Source organism: Triticum urartu, chromosome 1A (assembly GCF_056163025.1).
Source record: "Triticum urartu cultivar PI428250 chromosome 1A, HENAU_Tu73, whole genome shotgun sequence".
Lineage (NCBI taxonomy): Eukaryota > Viridiplantae > Streptophyta > Magnoliopsida > Poales > Poaceae > Triticum > Triticum urartu.
This window is the reverse complement of record NC_141873.1, coordinates 525,795,169-525,814,770: the sequence shown is the minus strand read 5'-3', so window position 1 is coordinate 525,814,770 and position 19,602 is coordinate 525,795,169. Positions and strand designations below refer to the sequence as shown.

Sequence of the window (19,602 nt, the reverse complement as noted above, 5' to 3'; positions counted from 1 at the left end):
GCTTCCTGATGGCAGAGCAGTTGGGTCTTTCTGGTGGAGAGCTGTCCTCAAACTGCTTCCTATTTATAAAAACCACTCTCTATGTGAGCCTGGCTCTGGGACTACCATTGCTTTTTGGAAAGACAAATGGGCAGGTCCAGATTTGCAACACAGCCACCCTCAACTGGCATCTTACTGCATAAACATGGACATGTCATTGCTTCAAGTCCTGGATCTACCAAACATTGAAGAGATCTTTCAGTTACCCCTGTCCACACAAGCATACCAACAGCTCCTGCAGATTCAGAATCAACTTCTAGATAGAAGTCAATTTCAAGGCAGAGATAAATGGAGCTCCCTTGGGAAAAATCAAGGTTTTTCAGTCACTAAGATGTACAAAAGCTTGATAGGACCCAGCAGTTGCCATCCAGTGTTCAAAACCTTGTGGAAAACAGCAGCCCAACTGAGGCACAAATTCTTCTTCTGATTGTTATTATATGACAGAGTTAACTCAAAGAATCTATTGAAAAGGAGATCCATGTACCTGGAAGACTATAACTGTGCCCTCTGTGCTGATCATACGGAAGAGACGTCTCTGCATCTTTTTTGGGATTGTGGTTTTGCTTGGTCTTGTTGGAATAAGGTTCTTCCGCACCGGCCTCGGGGCATTTCCAGTGTGGATGAGATCTGCATCAGATTGGAAGCATTTCCTTGTGATATAGCTCTTGATATCATTTTGGCAAGCTGTTGGAGCATTTGGCTTGTCAGAAATGACAAAATATTTAGGAATGTTGCACCACACCTGAGGACCTGGGAATTCTACTTGAAAGACACACTCATGGCAGCAGTTTACAGAGCTAAACCTGGTAAAGCAGAAAAGATTAGAGACTGGATTGTAGCAAACCTCTGATTTTTGATATGTTCCCTAGACTTGGTATTGGCTAGCTTTTATTTCCTCATTTCTTGTTACTTGTACTTACCGTTTTAATATATAATATAATACCAGGCTTCAAAAAAACGGAAGGGTCCACATCCATCGTAATGACATTGTGATGCATGAATACCAATATAGATGCTACCGATAAAAGCAATACTAACGGAGGACATCTTTGTGATCCATATTGATACTAGTAAGGTACACGTGCATTGCATGCATGAGCTTTGGTAACCAAAGTATGACTGGATACAACATTATAGGATGCAAATATGAAACTTTGGAGTCATAAAATGCATGGTGTATATGTTGATTTAATTGTAAGAGTTCATCCCATTAAAAATCAAATTAGTTCTACAAATATTGAATACTACATGGTACAATACTACACGAAACTCATGTGAATATATCCAGCACATTTGTCTTTAGGTATCTCCTATTGTTGTTTTGAGTAGCTAGTATTGCATCTTCAAAGACAAATAGATTTTATGAACGTGTTGTTATAGCCTGGAACAAAAATCTTATAAATTAAGGTGTGAGTGGCAATTCTATTAGAAAAAAAACGGTCGTGGTGGTGGTAGTGTGTGTTTGTGTAGGGCGGAGGTAAGTATGGAAAAGTCTACAAAAAGGTAGAAGTGTCTACGATGTGAGGTTTGCGCATATTATTCATTGCAAATTGTAAAGTAAAATAAATGGATTAGTCATTCATTTGGAAAAAAGGTTGAAAAATTAAAGTGTGAAAGATTTTGGATCAAAGGAAAGTGCTTGTGTTTTGAGGTTTGTGCATATTGTGCAGTATAAATCATAAAGTGAAAAAAGAATAGTAATTCATTTAGAAGTGAAAATATTTTCATGATTATAGTGTAGAAGATTCTAGAATGAGTATTAATGTATTTGAAGGTTTGTGCATTGTAAAGCCCAAAGTAAAAACTAAGAATGACACCTCATTTATAGAAGAAAAAAAGTTTGGATAATTGAAATATGGAAGGTTCTAGAACAAAGGAGAAATGCTTCTATTTTGAGATTTGTGCATTATGCTTAAGTTCAATCATAGAATATTCTAGATTGTACATGTGGCACAATCTGATGTAGTGAACATGATATCCAACGACCAGTAGTGCTTGGCTTTGCCACCTCTACACCGTTGGATTGGCTTCATCCAGCGCCAGACATTCAAAGGTATTCACATACTATGTAGGGGTATATAAATACATACTGTTGTGAAATGGCATATGCACTTTGCAATGATTCATGCATCACATTCGTTAAACTTCAACAAGGTGATCGCACCTCACTGTCTGGGACATGAGCAACAAACAGAAAGAGCAGTTAAAAAAAGAATGTTACAGAAAAGAAAAAAAACAAGTAAAGGATTTTCATAGGAAATACTCCCTCCGTCCCGTAATATAAGACACTTTTTGACACCAAGCTAGTGTTAAAAAATGTCTTACATTATGAGACGGAGGGAGTACATTTTTAGCCCCCGGTGAGGATCGAACTCATGACCTTTCCCTTATGAAGGGAACCTTCAACAAGGTGATCTTACCCCACCGTGTCGGACACGAGCAAGAAACAAAAAGAGCAGTTAAAAAAAGAATATTACAGAAAGAAAGAAAAGGGTTTTAATAAAAAAAGAATATTGCAGAAAGGAAAAAAACAAGTAAAGGATTTTCATAGGAAATACTCCCTCCGTCTCGTAATATAAGACACTTTTTAACACCACGCTAGTGTTAAAAAACGTCTTACATTATGAGACGGAGGGAGTACATTTTTAGCCCCGGTGAGGATCGAACTCATGACCTTTCCCTTATGAAGGGAACCTTCAACAAGGTGATCTTACCCCACCGTGTGGGACACGAGCAAGAAACAAAAAGAGCAGTTAAAAAAAGAATATTACAGAAAGAAAGAAAAGGGTTTTAATAAAAAACATTTTTAGTCCCGTAATATAAGACACTTTTTGACACCACGCTAGTGTTAAAAAACGTCTTACATTATGAGACGAAGGGAATACATTTTTAGCCCCCGCTGAGGATCGAACTCATGACCTTTTCCTTATGAAGGGAACCTTCAACAAGGTGATCTTACCCCACCGCGTGGGACACGAGCAAGAAACAAAAAGAGCAGTTAAAAAAATAATATTACAGAAAGAAAGAAAAGGGTTTTAATAAAAAAACATTTTTAGTCCCATAATATAAGACACTTTTTGACACCACGCTAGTGTTAAAAAACGTCTTACATTATGAGACGGAGGGAGTACATTTTTAGCCCCCGGTGAGGATCGAACTCATGACCTTTCCCTTATGAAGGGAACCTTCAACAAGGTGATCTTACCCCACCGTGTGGGACACGAGCAAGAAACAAAAAGAATATTACAGAAAGAAAGAAAAGGGTTTTAATAAAAAATAATATTACAGAAAGGAAAAAAACAAGTAAAGGATTTTAATAGGAAATACTCCCTCCGTCTCGTAATATAAGACACTTTTTGACACCACGCTAGTGTTAAAAAACGTCTTACATTATGAGACGGAAGGAGTACATTTTTAGCCCCGGTGAGGATCGAACTCATGACCTTTCCCTTATGAAGGGAACCTTCAACAAGGTGATCTTACCCCACCGTGTGGGACACGAGCAATAAACAAAAAGAGCAGTTAAAAAAAGAATATTACAGAAAGAAAGAAAAGGGTTTTAATAAAAAAATATTACAGAAAGGAAAAAAACAAGTAAAGGATTTTCATAGGAAATACTCCCCCCGTCTCGTAATATAAGACACTTTTTGACACCACGCTAGTGTTAAAAAACGTCTTACATTATGAGACGGAGGGAGTACATTTTTAGCCCCGGTGAGGATCGAACTCATGACCTTTCCCTTATGAAGGGAACCTTCGACAAGGTGATCTTACCCCACTGTGTGGGACACGAGCAATAAACAAAAAGAGCAGTTAAAAAAAGAATATTACAGAAAGAAAGAAAAGGGTTTTAATAAAAAAATATTACAGAAAGGAAAAAAACAAGTAAAGGATTTTCATAGGAAATACTCCCCCCGTCTCGTAATATAAGACACTTTTTGACACCACGCTAGTGTTAAAAAACGTCTTACATTATGAGACGGAGGGAGTACATTTTTAGCCCCGGTGAGGATCGAACTCATGACCTTTCCCTTATGAAGGGAACCTTCGACAAGGTGATCTTACCCCACTGTGTGGGACACGAGCAATAAACAAAAAGAGCAGTTAAAAAAAGAATATTACAGAAAGAAAGAAAAGGGTTTTAATAAAAAAAGAATATTACAGAAAGGAAAAAACAAGTAAAGGATTTTCACAGGAAATACTCCCTCCGTCCCATAATATAAGACACTTTTTGACACCACGCTAGTGTTAAAAAACGTCTTACATTATGAGACGGAGGGAGTACATTTTTAGCCCCCGGTGAGGATCGAACTCATGACCTTTCCCTTATGAAGGGAACCTTCAACAAGGTGATCTTACCCCATCGTGTGGGACACGAGCAAGAAACAAAAAAAGCAGTTAAAAAAAGAATATTACAGAAAGAAAGAAAAGGGTTTTAATAAAAAACATTTTTAGTCCCGTAATATAAGACACTTTTTGACACCATGCTAGTGTTAAAAAACGTCTTACATTATGAGACAGAGGGAGTACATTTTTAGCCCCCGGTGAGGATCGAACTCATGACCTTTCCCTTATGAAGGGAACCTTCAACAAGGTGACATTACCCCACCGTGTGGGACACGAGCAAGAAACAAAAAGAGCAGTTAAAAAAAGAATATTACAGAACGAAAGAAAAGGGTTTTAATAAAAAAAGAATATTACAGAAAGGAAAAAACAAGTAAAGGATTTTCACAGGAAATACTCCCTCCGTCCCGTAATATAAGACACTTTTTAACACCATGCTAGTGTTAAAAAACGTCTTATATTATGAGACGGAGGGAGTACATTTTTAGCCCCTGGTGAGGATCGAACTCATGACCTTTCCCTTATGAAGGGAACCTTCAACAAGGTGATCTTACCCCATCGTGTGGGACACGAGCAAGAAACAAAAAAAGCAGTTAAAAAAAATATTACAGAAAGAAAGAAAAGGGTTTTAATAAAAAAACATTTTAGGTGATCTTACCCCACCGTGTGGGACACGAGCAAGAAACAAAAAGAGCAGTTAAAAAAAGAATATTACAGAAAGAAAGAAAAGGGTTTTAATAAAAAAAAACACGAAAAGGGTTTTAATAAAAAAACACTTTAGCCCCCGGTGAGGATCGAACTCACGACCTTTCCCTTACGAAGGGAACGCACTACCACTATGCTACGGAGGCATTCTGTGCAAGTTTTGTTATGTCGTTTTACTTTATGAGTGGACAGAAATCAAATGGCCGCCGGACAGAAGTTTCTCCTCCTCGACAGACCTGATAGGCCAAACTTAGCTAGAATAAGCTGGCTCATTTCTGCGACGTCGGCGCCTCATCCGTGAATGCCTCCTAAGCTGCCGGACAGAAGTTGTGTGCCGATCCGCAGTTACTCTGAATGAACCTTCATAATAGATCAGATCTGGGTCCTTTCCGCAAAAAGAAAATGCAGTGAGGGCTTGTTCTGGAGTTTGGTTTGCGCGATATCTGTGGGTCAACAAACTGAACGAAAGTTCAGAGGTGCACAACTTGAGATCAACAGACCAGTTACAGCCTGATCTTGTGTCGCATGTACATGCATGCCACGAGACGCCACCACATCTTTCTGTTTACTTATCGCCTGCGTGGTGCGCCGAACCGTAAGCGTTATTTATGCAGCGGCAGTGAAATGCGTTGGCACTTTGAACTTAACCTGCACTCTCTGAACTTCTTGCTGATCTGTTTAGTTGGATCCAGCGGCAGTTTTGGAGTAGTACCCAAATTCAGACTTCTTCAAAACTGCATAGATGCACTGACAGACAGATCAGCAAGAAGAACCAATGATGAACATCTCATTCAGTGATCCAGTAAGTGTCATCTGACATGCTAATTAGGGCATGTACAATGATTGATAAGATAGTCTTATCTTAAATTTTACATGTAATTTAGAGATGACAAAGAAAAATGTCTACAATGGATCATCTTTTAGCCTTATCTTCAATAATTAGCAATTCCTAAAAATGTAGTGAGACATATTGTGCTAAAAGATCATCTCTTGTCTTATCTTAAATAAGAGAAGACAAGCCTTCTCTTATGAGTTCTCTCTCCTCCACCTCATCATTTATCCTATGTGGCACTCCTAAGATAGCATCATTATATATGCCCTTATGTGCACGCTGAACTTAAGCCGACAACTTATATTCATATAAAGTTCGACTACATCTAGAGCTGAGACGGAGACCACTAGGTCGACCGGTGTGCATGTCCCGTTCCCTTCCTATTGTTTATGTTTGCATATCGCCCGGTGTCGACTCTTCAGCCGATAGCATCTTCAGTTTGTGCAAATAACGGCACAAAGTCATGTTGGCAGGACAATGAAAAAAAATCCTCGCGATGTTCGCTCCTGAAATGAAGGGAAAAACCAGCTGCTCTTGGCCCCGAAAGAAAAATAGGTTGTGTCTGGAAAATATGTCCATATATACTTTAAAGTTTTCATGTATCAGAAAAAATATTGAATTAAGAAATAATCATGCATGACTAGATTTAATATTCCGTTACTTCAAAATCATTGTCCATGTAACATCCACCACCACCCAAAAAACCAGAAATGAGAAATGGACAAAGGAAGGAAAAAAAACATAAGGAAAGAGAAGCCAAAAGAATGTCAACGAAAAAACCAACCGAGAAAAATTGAGAAGCAAAGAGCCACAACAAACCAGCAGAACCTGGCGATATAGAACCACTCCTAGTGTCGAGCTATCAGAACTGGGCTGGCCTAGAGGCGTGTGGGTGTTATAGAGGTAACTTGACGCAAAATATAAAAATAAAAAAACTTGACGCAACATGCGTAGGATAAGATATGTCACGCCCCTCTGTCTAGGCAAAAGGGGCGTTGTTGGTTCATAATATCAGCACATCCCTTGATAGGGGTTTTCATGGAACCGAGTACGCATAGATGATCAGACTAGGTGCAGATGAAATAAGGATTTGTCGGCAACCAAGTCCATCAAGTAGTTACTGTATTAGCAAAACTTCATCCTATGTGGATTCAACTCCAAAGAAGAGTATTGTTATAGTATTATGCCCTAGAGGAGGATATGATCCTGCAAGATTTCAACGGACGAAGCTATGAATGGATCACTGACATGATATGAGGCATTAATCGGCAACAAGTTAATTTAGGGTCTGTTTGGGACTGCTTCACTCCACTAAATCAGCTCCACACCATCAAATCCACTTTTGGGTAATCCTCCTTTTCGAAAAAAAATCAAATCCACTTTTAAGCAATTCCACCCAGGAGTTCTAGCTCCACCAGAGAGCAGTTTATCCTATTTGGCTTTCCAGCTAGCACCAGCTTCATGAATGAGAAAAAATGGCGGGAAGGGTCTATTGGGGCATGTGTGACATGGGCAAATAACGAAGGAGTATCCACTTACCGGTGGCCGGCGGTGTTACGGCCCCAGGTACCTCACCTTGTCGGTTACTGGTCCAAATAGGTCGGCCCGAGCCCCCCCCCCCCCCCCCCCCCCGCCCGCCCCCAGGTTGGTTACACCATGGGCCATAAGGCAGCCCATGGTCCCTCCAGGAGAAAGACTCTGGAAGCCATGTAAACCTAGGGCCTTGGTATCTTATACAAGTTGGAGATGCGCTTGTTGATAGAGCATGTACACCCAATGGCAACATACATAGAGTAAGAGTAGGATTTTACCTCTATCGGAGAGCCCGAACCGGGCTAAACTCATATCCTTGTTTCCTCTCTGACCTAGTCACCACGTTGGCATACCTTACCGAGGGATCTACCAGGATCATCTCCGACAGTGCTAGTGGTGGGTAATTTTCTGCCAACTCCACGTGGACTTTTTGAACAAGAAGTTTTTGAAGCACACGATGGAGGCACAACACTGCTCCTGGCCACATCCACACATTCCTTACGCCCCCGCACCTCAATCAATCCTCCATGATCTGCGAAAGTCGAAACACCTTCACCATACATGAGACCACAGTCTTGAACTACCACTGACTTGAGGCGGGGCCTCAGAGTAGAGGAAGACGAAACAATAGCTCCTCCCTGCAGTAGAAGTGGTCGCCCGCCACTAGCACTCGCACCAGGGTAGGACCCCGCCGTGGGAGTCTGCGAAGACGCCCCACAACAGTCACTCCTGACCTCCCCATCACCTCCACCTTGGTCGCACCGGCCCAAGTCTTTTGCAGCTCTAATCGTGGTTGTAAGCTCCCGAATCTAAAGGCCCGATGGCTTTCCAGGGACTACCCCTCGTCCTCCGCTTTATTTGAGCTCCAGGAGAGCCTCTCCGAAGAAATTGACCTAGGGGAAGGGAAGATCTAGCGGGGAGGGGGGCTAATTAACTTGGGTGGAAGGGGAGGGGTTGGCGGTGGTATTACCGATGATGTTGAGCTGCGGCTACGTTGCCAGCCCAGCCGCCAGTGGGGGGTCGAGACAAGTTGGCATGAGCCCAACCACCAGTGGAGGGTCGAGACGAGGTGGCATGAGCCAAGCGGTGGCTAGTAGTGCACACATTTTTTGAATTTATTTCAGTCTTTCTGACGATGTTCGTTCAACGGCAGGAGACGTTCCCATTGATAAAGTGGTGATTATGGTGACTGTTATGTCGGCTCGGTATCTCGATGGTGTTCATAGGAGTAGGTTGCGCGTGCGTGTGTCTAAGTGTATGTACATGTACGTGAGTATCTACATTTGCAGTGTGCCCGTGTGTTAAGAAAACAAGCAGGCACAACTTCGATTCTCCACACATGCGATCGTGGCGATTGATTCCATGGTTTTCGGATCGTGCACCGCTAGGACAGGGGGCGGGCGAGCGGTTCTGCGGCAATCGGTGGCTCCTAATCCACTTTTAACGCCAGCGTGACTGACCAGAGAGCGAGCACACACGGTTTACATTCCATGTTTTGTGCGGATCAAATCTGACCAGGCGCATCTGTTATAACCGAGTCAGCACTCTCGTTTACCCCTCCCTTATCCAACCGCATGCATGCATCTGCATATATATACACTCCAGCTGATCCTTCTCTTTTATCCACTCACGGCCATACTTCAGTTGGTTACTCGGCCAGAGAGAGATACAGATCATCGACATGGCAGGGGGGTTCGTCGCTGCAGACGGCAAGACTGGCCACCGGCAGTTCAAAGGGAAAATCACATGGTACGTTTGGATCTGTGGCATCATCGCCGCCACCTGCGGGCTGATGTTCGGCTACGACATTGGTATCTCAGGTATGTACGAACTCGTCCCGTGATCTGATTTGGTGTGGAGAATGGCAAACATGGCGGCGCGTGGGGTTGATGACATTGATGACGCTGGTGCATGCATGAGCAGGGGGTGTGACGGCCATGGACGACTTCCTGGTGCGGTTCTTCCCGACGGTGTACGCGCGGAAGCACCGCGCCAAGGAGAACAACTACTGCAAGTTCGACGACCAGCGGCTGCAGCTCTTCACGTCGTCGCTCTACCTGGCCGCGCTCGTCACCAGCCTCGGGGCGTCCTTGGCGTGCACGCGCTTCGGCCGCAAGCGCACCATGCAGGCCGCCTCCGTCTTCTTCCTCATCGGCGCCGGGCTCTGCGCGGGCGCCGTCAACATCGCCATGCTCATCATCGGCCGCATCTCCCTCGGCATCGGCGTCGGCTTCGGCAACCAGGCGGCGCCGCTCTTCCTCTCCGAGATCGCGCCGGCGCACATCCGCGGGGCGCTCAACATCCTCTTCCAGCTCAACGTCACCATCGGGATCCTCGTCGCCAACATCGTCAACTACTACACGTCCAACATCCACCCGGTCGGCTGGAGATACTCGCTCGGCGGTGCGGCGGTCCCGGCGGCGATACTGTTCCTCGGGTCGCTCGTCATCACCGAGACGCCGACGAGCCTCGTGGAGCGCGGGCACCGCGTGGCCGGCCGTGCCATGCTGGAGAGGATCCGCGGCACTAAGGAGGTGGACGAAGAGTTCGACGAGATCAACTCCGCGTGCGAGACGGCGGCCGCCTTGTGCGCGGAGGAGAAGCCGTTCCGGCGGCTCAGGCGCCGGGAGAGCCGGCCGCCGCTGGTGATCGCCATCCTCATGCAGGTGTTCCAGCAGTTCACGGGCATCAACGCCATCATGTTCTACGCGCCGGTGCTGTTCCAGACCATGGGCTTCGAGAGCAACGCCTCCCTCCTCTCCGCCGTCGTGACCGGCGGCGTCAACGTCATCTCCACACTGGTGTCCATCATCCTCGTCGACAAGATCGGCCGCCGCAAGCTACTCCTCGAGGCCTGCGTCCAAATGCTCATCGCCCAGGTCCGTCCACTAACTAATCAATCACCTGAAAATCCCACGTCATTCACATCTGAAGCCCATCTGGAATTATGACGATGGATGATCCGTTGCCCTGCAGGTGACGGTGGGAGGGATCATGTGGGTGCAAGTGAAAGACAACAACAACCCTAGCCACTCGTGGGCGCTGGCCATCGTGGTGCTGATATGCGTCTACGTGTCGAGCTTCGCGTGGTCGTGGGGCCCCATGGGGTGGCTCATCCCGTCGGAGACGTTCCCGCTGGCGACGCGGACGGCGGGGTTCTCCTGCGCGGTGAGCGCCAACATGTTCTTCACCTTCGTCATCGCGCAGGCGTTCCTGTCCATGATGTGCACCATGCGGGCCTTCATCTTCTTCTTCTTCGCCATCTGCATCGTCATCATGGGGCTCTTCGTCCTCACGCTGCTGCCGGAGACCAAGGGCGTGCCCATCGACGAGATGGCCGACAGGGTGTGGCGGCGGCACTGGTTCTGGAAGAGGTTCTTCGGCGACGCCGATGAGGCCAGGATTAATAACTGCTAGCCGGCTGATGATGACGATAATGGCTGTGTCAAGTGAAGTCCCACAAGCCTTGCTTCCAAGCGACATCACGAAAACTGAGCACCTTTTTTAATTTTATTTTTGATTCGACGAGAAGTGATGAACAGTGTGTGATGTGGCATACTGACTAGAGTAGGTACATAGCAATTCAAAACGGAAATCCTAAAAATCCGACATCAGATTTTAGGCATGGCAAATCGAAAGTTTTCATGACAATTTATGTTATCGCAGGAATAGCAATTTTCTAGTTAAAAAATGAGCTAAGCCGGATTTTTCATGCTCGCCTGCAAATTTGTCATCGTCGGCAAACATAAATGAAAATATGTTTAATTTGACATTACCATTGAAAACAGGGTATGGCTAGATTTCAGTCGACTACGATTTAACCAAGTCTCGGTCAAATGACATAACATGCCAGAGAGAGAAAGAAAAATTGAATAGAAAAAAATACACGGATCTCAATGCAAAATCTCACGGATATAGCAAAGTCTCAATAAACTTAGCAAGACAGGTTAAAATATCTCCTGTCACATGCACTGACAGTTCAGTTGATCATAGAGAGCCATGAGACATACAAATCTTCAGTAAACATCTGCTCATCTGAAGACATTTTCTACTTATAGTTTGTCCAACGTCAAATATTGTTATTTGTATCCGGTAGACCCGGGCCACACGTACATTAATTCAGTTACATCTCACTGCCAGCATGCACATGTGCATACGGTGCATGGATAACATATCATGCGTAAATCACGTTAATAATAAGTACTATCATCTGAAATCACAAAGACATGCAAGATCAAATTAACACTGCAGGCGAGGCATGCTTGCATGCATGCATGTATTGGTCGATCGATCTGTATTCTGTAGTTAGGGTTGGGGACCTGTTTGCTGATCGTCAGACGTAGCGCAGGGCGCAGCTGGTGGCGCGGCCGGCGCCGCAGCAGGCGGCGTCGGAGGAACTGATCCCGCCGGCGGCGGTGCATGTGCCTGCTGATCCGGTGGCGCCGCGGTGCTGGCAGCTCTTGCGGGCGATGTCGCGCATGGAGCTGGCGAGGGACAGCTTGGGGTTGAGGCGGACGGTGGAGTTGAAGCGCTGGCAGAGCGCGGCCGTGGCGTCGACGGCGGCGGCCATGGCGAGGTCGGGGTCCCGCTGCTGGCGCTCCTTGACGGCCTCGGCGCACAGCCCGCACACCCACTTGCCGTGGAAGTGCGCCCGGACGCGGCCGATGTAGGTGGGCGTGCACTCCTCCGCGATCCCGCAGCACTCGCACTGCACGCTCCGCGCCTCCCCCACCACCTCGCCCTGCACACGCATCGCCGTACGTACGTAGGTGCCGTCAGATGTTATCGCCATGCATGTCATGATCAAATTCGCGTACACAGAGAAGTATCGTACTGCAGTGCAAGTGCATCCATGCATGCATGCATGCATCGATCCATGCAACACAAACGCACACGCTAACTGACTAACACAGCGACTATTTCATGGCAGTAAAAATACAAATTAATTAACACCCCGGTAACTACTAGTTACACACAAACACAAGGATCAATCCATGAATATATGCTACCGGTAGACAGGATTGAACCACGCACGTTTAAGATGAGAGAGATCATTGGTTAGTTAGTTACCTCAACGGGTCTAGCCAGGCGCCAAGGCATCGCGGCGAAGGGAGTCGCTAGCAGAGCAGTACTCTGGAACCTTCCTTCCTTGTGAAGCCAATCACCTCCGGTATATGACCTTCTAACTAAGTGGTTAGCTATCGAGATCGATCACCTGCGTGCGTCTGTGACTCTCTGTTCACATGCCAGTACATAGCTACCTGTAGGCCGGCCCTATTTATAGGCACGGGGCGTACGCTAGCCGGCCCCCTGCCCGCGCACACAGTAACAACTCCACCACCACCACACCATAGGTCACAAGAAAAACGCCGCCCTTGATCGAGATCATGCGTGGCTGGTTTTCCGGCGGACGCCAAAGGCCGGCCGAAGGGGGGGCGAACCGGCCGGCCGGCCGGCTAGCTGGGCCGACCCACCAAATGTCCAGGTAAAAAGCAGCCCGCCATGAAAATATACATTCTAGAGCTTATTCCCTGCATTTACCCGAGGATATATGCATACATCCCGTGCATTTACCGGAAAGGAAAATACGGCCTAGATCTTCTTTTCAGCTGGCTAGCTGCTTGATGGCCGGGGCTGTCGAGGTCGCGACGCGTTGCACTGTTGCAGCACTGTTTTCTGAATGAGGTGTGCAGTGAGTGCAGACTGGTTTTGCACAGGAAAAAGAGGAAAATGGGCGGATTAGTTAGCGGCTGCCCGCCCGGAGATAACTTTACTTCATTTTCTTATCATCGCTTACCACTGTTGACTGGACTGGGGATGAGGACACTCTATCTAGCGGCGCCGCCTCCGTGTCGATCGCCCATTCATTCATCTATCCATGATGCGATCCACTCCCTGCAAGTAGTAGCGTATTTAGCTAGCAGCTAAAAGGTTATTTTCAGAGCAAGTGGTTGCAAGGCGACATCGAAAATGCACGTTAGTCCGGATCTTTTTTATCCCGGAATAGGAAGATGGCCTGAATCTTTACTAAGTTCTGTGATGTCAGGGCGGGGGTGTCAAGTTCGTCAGTCATGGGTCGATCTGTGTGCGCCTCATGCAAGCGCGGGTAGGGGCTGTCGAGGTCGCGCGCCTGTGAGCGGCTCACGGGATGAGCATCGGCCGCGTGATGTATCCATCGACGATCGATCTCGCCGTGACAGAGCTCCGTCGCCTAACCCGATCTCCGGCACAGGCAGGATCACCGGCGCTTTCCCCCTTTTTTCTCGGGCCCTCCCTCTTTTCGATCGAGCCGGTGATACGTAGTACGTGCGAATACGATAGGCTGTAGGTACGTCATTCGTTCGTAGGGTACGTAGTTCTCTAGACAGAGCCCCTGCAGCCTGCAGGTGTCAGTTACTACTCCCGTTCCATATTAAAGCCTCATTTGCTTCATAGGATAAAAAATCATAGAAATACAGAAGTCATAGAAAATGAGATGACACGTATCTCAAATCCTATGAATAGGAATAAGAAAGATGATGCCTTTTAATTCACATTGTAATTTTTTTTCGTTGAGTCTAGACTAATATTTACTTTCCTATAAAATGTGGAGGATAGGAAGAATTCTTTCATAGGAATAGGATTCCATTCCTACAAACCAAAGAGCTTTAAAAGAATTTTGCCTACAGAAATTCTATCCTATGCAATTCCTATAAGATTCCTCTCAACCAAAGAAGACCAAGTGTCGATCAAATGGATGAGATGGTTTAAGTAGATTAGTGGTGTCGGTCGAGCTCAAGAGTGATGCCTTTTCTTGTATTTTTTCTTCTGCATGGCATCACCTAAGCCTTGGGATCACCTGAAACTTTCACTCTTCTGCATTCTGCACCAACGTGCGTGCGTACGCACATACCAGTGTCTACCCTGCATATATCATGTATTCTAAATGACAATGCATCGAAGGAATGTGTGCGTGCCAAGATGTAGGACGCTGCAAGCATTTATCTAGTGGCATGCACCAACTGAGGTCTACTGACTAGGTCCTGTATTCAGTGCGGAACGTAGGGACTTCACAAGAGTTACGCCTCCGCTGTGATGTTCTGGGAAGCAACTGATAAATTCAATAATGATTCAGGGGGTCGGAGATCAGATCATGCATGTTTGCCGAGCTAACTTTAATGTGTGCAATCTATATATAGCATCTACCTAGAAGCTGAGGGCCATTCTACAGTAGTCAGACATGCGAAGTCTCTCTGGTTCGGACGTGACAAGCGTGGCCGCAGCTTAATTTTGTGGTCCATGTCTCCATGACTTTTTTACAGAAAAAACATACTCCATCCGTCTCATAATGTGACGTTTTTTGAGTACATTATGGGACAAAGGATGTAGTATTTAGAAGTGTCAACAAAATAATTTAGTATGGGGCTAGGTGCGATTCAACTTTGGCAACACTCCAATATATACAATTCCTAACTTACAAGACTATCATCATTAGTCCAAGTGTTATTTTCCGAGGATTAGGCTATCATTAGAGAATAGTTGCGAAGTGGATAAGTCACATGCACAGATCTACTTTTGGAAGCACATGGACATCCAAAAAAGTTCAGAAAAAAGGCAAAACCACTTCCAAAAAAGCTTACAATGTTTCGAGTGACAGCCCATAGTATCTTTGAGTTGTTGTCCTAAATGTTGCTATCTAGGTGGATCCGGGAGATATTTTAGATATTTTAGACATTTTAGTCTCTGTAGTAATCAAGGCTAGATTGTGTTGAAACCGATAGTCAAGAACAAACGGAAATCTAGTAAAATTTAGAAAGACGTGGGTCATGCACAAAATCTTTCCTTTAGGTTACCTATATTTGTCGTGGTCATCTGTAGAACCTTTTCTTGCGCAAATATAAAAGCATCGAGAAATGTTCACGAGATGTAACATGCGATAGATACAAATAGCATGAACATACATGACAACAATAAAGATGTCTCAGCGATATAACTCATGTTTTAACGTACGAAACATATCATGAACATATATAAAGGTGGGAAGGACCACCGGTGCCACTACGCCACCCGCGGCATAGACGTGAAGTTTCATCAAATTCAGAGACAAGGGTCATGCACCAAACCTTTCATTTGAGTGACGTATATTTGCTGCAGTGATCTGCGGAACCTTTTCTTGCACAAGTATAAAGCATAGAAAATGTTCATGAGATGTACCATGTAATAGATACAAATAACATGAACATACATGACTACAATAAGGATGTCTCAACAATATAGCTCATATTTTACCCTACGGAACATATCATGAACATATACAAAGGTGGGCAGGACCACCAGTGCCACTCCGCCACCGGCGCATAGAAGGGAGGTTTTGTCAAATTCAAATAGACAAGGGTTATGTACCAAACCTTTTATTTGAGTGACGTATATTTGTTGGGTCATTCGCCGAAACTTTTCTATGCGCAAATATTAAAGCATGAAGAAAATCGACAATAAGTATCATGTGATGGATACAAATATATCATCACTACACATGACTTCTATTTTAACGTGCGGAACATACATAATGGCGTTGAGAAGGTTCACGAGATACACCATATGTTATAGGACAATTATTTCCTACTACCGGGTGTAGTTACTCCCACTTTTGTTTCGTATGTTATAGGTAGTATCTATCATATCGGAGAGTATGTACGCGTAGTATGTAGTATATAAGAATATTTAGGTAGTATATATATTGCTTTTTTGGTAGTATATATCATATTTTGTGCATACTCCATTTTGTGTACAAATATGTACGTATTTCACAAATACAATAAAACTATGAGCTCACTTGCAAAAAAGATTCATATAACTCACTTTGGAGTATCTTAGATATAGCATATGAACATATTAAAAATAATAAAGTAAAGTATATACTACCACATGGTAGTCTATGAGAAATGGGTGTAGCTACACCCGGTGATAGGATGGGTTTTTCCTATTCCCTATATATATGTTTATGCCCGAAAAAAACTGCACAATGAATAAAAAAGGTAACTGTTTTTCTTTTCCTTTTTTGCAACTTGGAGGCAGAGGAATAAGAGATGCAAGGAAATGAGGTGCTCTTGTGTTGCTAAACCCAACCAATAAGAAAACATAAAGCTGTCCGCGCAAAAGAAGCATAAAACCGTCTTGGGAGAAAACCGGCAAGTTTCCACTTTGCACACTGGGCCAGAAGGCAGTGGGCTGTGGAAACAAGGTGTCGGCCCAAAGTGCCTCTCCTCTCTCTTTGTTTAACGCTAGCTAGATATCTACGTGCAATGGCCTAGATATAGCCCAAATGTTTGGCACTGAAATCTCTGCGCCTGTCTGACTTAGATTAATTCCATCCCATATTTACGTGGGACGCGGCTCGTCTGACGTACGGCCCACACACTGACGTGTGGGTTCGGACCCACATGTCAGCGGCCCAACAGCGGGGGCGTACGTCAGGGGATCCGGCTCCTATTACGTGTTGGTGAACTTTATTGTAACACAATACAAGACTGAACGAATATCAACGAAAAATGTATGTGTGAGTGTCAAGTCTAGCACTTGAACCACGACGGGCTCGTAATCAAATTTATCAAAACATCTTAACTATGTTTAGTTCACATGTATCGCTGAACTTTTATCATCGGAGTAGTTAGTCGTATACGGGTGCTTTGCTCGGCGAAAGAAGAGTCCAGAAACATGAACGCATTGCACCATCCATCGGCAAAGAAAAGAAGAAGAAGAGTCCAGAAGCATGCATGCATGATGCATGGCACTAACTCGCCCGTACAGCTCGCGGTACGGTGCATCACTACGTACGCCTGACCCAGTCAGTGGGGCGTATCTGAGACGCGACGCGTACGCGTACGCGCCACGCTCCAGGCAATCAATGGGGTTCACGCACCGAAGCACGGGAAAGATGGACCATGTCACGGAGCTCGAGGGCCTCCTGCGGCTCGCGGCCGCCGTGCGTGACGCCTCCGCCGTCGGCCGCATCATGGGGTTCTTGCCATGCCACTGCCTCGATCGGCCGCCGGAGGCGCTGGCTAGCCCGTGCACTTGGACGCACGTGCGCCCGCCGCCGGCGGCCGAGGGTCGGCGGGGCCGAAACAAACAGCGGGGCGCGCGCCCGGAGGCCGGAGCGGTTTGCTTTTGTGCCGCCGACCGTCCCGTTCGCCTGCCCATGTGACCATCCACCGGCCACCGGCACCGTGCCGTACGCGCGCGCGCGCGTGCGTTCCGTGCCCGGAATGGGTGCGCCCTTCTATGTCCAACGGAGAGACACCTTTCGGTTGCTGCTTCCTGATGGCCGGCGTTCGTTTTTTCTTTTTCTTTCTGTGATGATGGATGGCCGGCGTTAGTACTGTCGTGGTGCACGCGGTAGGATGGTTATCCATTTTAGGTTTCAGAATTCGCACCGGGAAGTGGAACAAAGCAGCAACCAGCCAACCACGCCGTACGTGCAGGGCTGCCGGCCGCGTTTCGTTCATCTTAAGAACCGGCCGCTATCGTGTAAGTAAACCTCCGTGTTGGTAATGTGTTAAAGAAAAAATGAGTTGAGTCACATGTTGGTTGATGCATATCCACATATCCAAAGTGCCAAAAAATCATGGGACGCACTTGAATCCAAGTTTGGCTCCACTGGTGATGGTGGTAAACTGTATGTTATAGAGCAGTTCAATGGCAACAGAATGGTTGAAAACTGTTCTGTGGCTGAACAAGCAAATGAGGTACACAAGATGACAAACAAACTCGAGCTTCTTAAGTGTGTATCACAAGAAAAGTTTGTTGTCAGGAGTATTGTTTTCTAAGCTTGCTCCTTCGTGGAGGAACTTTTACACTTTTATGAAACAACAGAGGCGAGAGGGCTCTGTTGAGAGTCACATCGGATCTCTGGAAGTTTAAGAGAAGACAAGGACAATGGTGACGGAATCGAATCGGCCGACCTGGGGTAGGGGGTCCTGAGCTAGTAGTTTTGACAAGATGGTAATAAAGACATGAGGTTTTACCCAAGTTCTGGCTCTCATAAGAGATAAAAGCTTTTGTTGTATTGATTTGAGATGGAGTACAAAGTACAACAAATCTACCACGAGATCGTTGCGTGTCGTCTACGAGCGCTACCTCTTGGTTTATATAGGTAGGGGGTCTAGGGTTACAACCGAGTCGGTTACGTATAAGGAAAAAGTACTATAGACAACCTCTAAATGTCTTGAAGTATATGACAAGTCTTCGGAACCCTTCCTTCTATGCGCCATGGGCCTCCTTAATATGGCCCATCAGTGAGCCGCCATCAAAGGCCTTGGCTCAGCCCACCTGTCTGAGAGTTGATGGTCAATGCCCCTAATCCAGGACACTGTTAGTAGCCCCTAAACTAGTATTCAAGTTAAAGAGGCTCCTCGGATCTTCGAAACTGTTCTTCATTTTCAATCGTCGGTCTTAAAAATTGGTTCAACGATTATCCTTATATCCGACTTCTTGATCGTTTAAGTGTATCCGAAGAGCTTCTATGCTCGGCTTTTCTTCCAATGAGTACCTCATCATTCTTGCACCGGTCTAGATGTCGGAAATCTTCCCGCGCGGTTTTATCCTTATCTGTGAACTATTCCTGCGCTTTATATGGTCCCACTCTGATAGCACAGGACAATCTTGTTTGCCAGCCTATGTGTCGGCTAGGCGTTCTCGTCCCGACGGGAAACATAATCCGGACGTGGGTAAGGGGCCCACCCATTGTTACGTCTTATCAAAAAAGTGATATTGAGCTTCAATGCAGTAATTAACCTACTGTCGCCTCGATTTTCCATGTAAACGCTTGGGAAAACTATGGAATAATGCCCCAAAGCTTGGGCGTGCCGCCACCGCTTCGCAAATAATCCCTGCATAAGAGGGGTGTGGCCGCGAGGAGAATTTATTTTACACCTTCTTAGAATTATTTGGCCCCGGTCTTCCTCCTTGAGCTCTCTCAGGTCCTCCCCATCTCTTTGCTTCCTACCCTTGCTTCTCGCAAATGGCAGGTCGCCGCCAACAGAAGAGATTCCGGACTATGGGTTCCGCCACTACCTCATCCTCGCGCACAGACGACATCATCGAGGGGGGGAGCATTGCACCATGACCCAAGGCCAACTAGACCGGCTATCTCGCGCTGGTTACCTGCCGCC

At 45.8% G+C, this 19,602-nt stretch overlaps 2 protein-coding genes and 1 non-coding gene across 3 annotated transcripts; 1 reads left to right on the top strand and 2 right to left on the bottom strand.

The window, feature by feature from the left end:
* Nucleotides 1-5,162: 5,162 nt before the first annotated feature.
* On the bottom strand, nucleotides 5,163-5,234 carry TRNAT-CGU (transfer RNA threonine (anticodon CGU)). The gene has a single exon. It is a non-coding gene; the product is annotated as a tRNA-Thr (tRNA).
* Nucleotides 5,235-9,129: 3,895 nt separating this feature from the next.
* LOC125537418 (sugar transport protein 8-like) lies at nucleotides 9,130-11,018 on the top strand. Its single transcript, XM_048700734.2, has 3 exons — nucleotides 9,130-9,273; nucleotides 9,377-10,332; nucleotides 10,430-11,018. The coding sequence occupies exons 1-3, from the start codon at nucleotides 9,135-9,137 to the stop codon at nucleotides 10,868-10,870; spliced, it is 1,536 nt and encodes a 511-aa protein (XP_048556691.1). The 5' UTR covers nucleotides 9,130-9,134; the 3' UTR covers nucleotides 10,871-11,018.
* Nucleotides 11,019-11,552: 534 nt separating this feature from the next.
* Nucleotides 11,553-12,679, bottom strand: LOC125533039 (uncharacterized). Its single transcript, XM_048696840.2, has 2 exons — nucleotides 12,524-12,679; nucleotides 11,553-12,194 (listed from the first exon to the last, which is right to left on the bottom strand). Exons 1-2 carry the CDS (start codon nucleotides 12,551-12,553, stop codon nucleotides 11,787-11,789), a joined length of 438 nt encoding a protein of 145 aa, XP_048552797.2. The 5' UTR covers nucleotides 12,554-12,679; the 3' UTR covers nucleotides 11,553-11,786.
* Nucleotides 12,680-19,602: the final 6,923 nt, after the last annotated feature.

Excerpts from the sequence above, each read along its gene's own strand:
- LOC125533039 (XM_048696840.2), bottom strand. The coding sequence starts at position 12,553 with ATGCCTTGGCGCCTGGCTAGACCCGTTGAG. Across the intron at positions 12,195-12,523 it reads GCCTGGCTAGACCCGTTGAG|GGCGAGGTGGTGGGGGAGGC; the intron begins GTAACTAACTAA and ends ATGCGTGTGCAG.
- LOC125537418 (XM_048700734.2), top strand. The coding sequence starts at position 9,135 with ATGGCAGGGGGGTTCGTCGCTGCAGACGGCAAGACTGGCCACCGGCAG. Across the intron at positions 9,274-9,376 it reads CTACGACATTGGTATCTCAG|GGGGTGTGACGGCCATGGAC; the intron begins GTATGTACGAAC and ends ATGCATGAGCAG. Across the intron at positions 10,333-10,429 it reads TCCAAATGCTCATCGCCCAG|GTGACGGTGGGAGGGATCAT; the intron begins GTCCGTCCACTA and ends GTTGCCCTGCAG.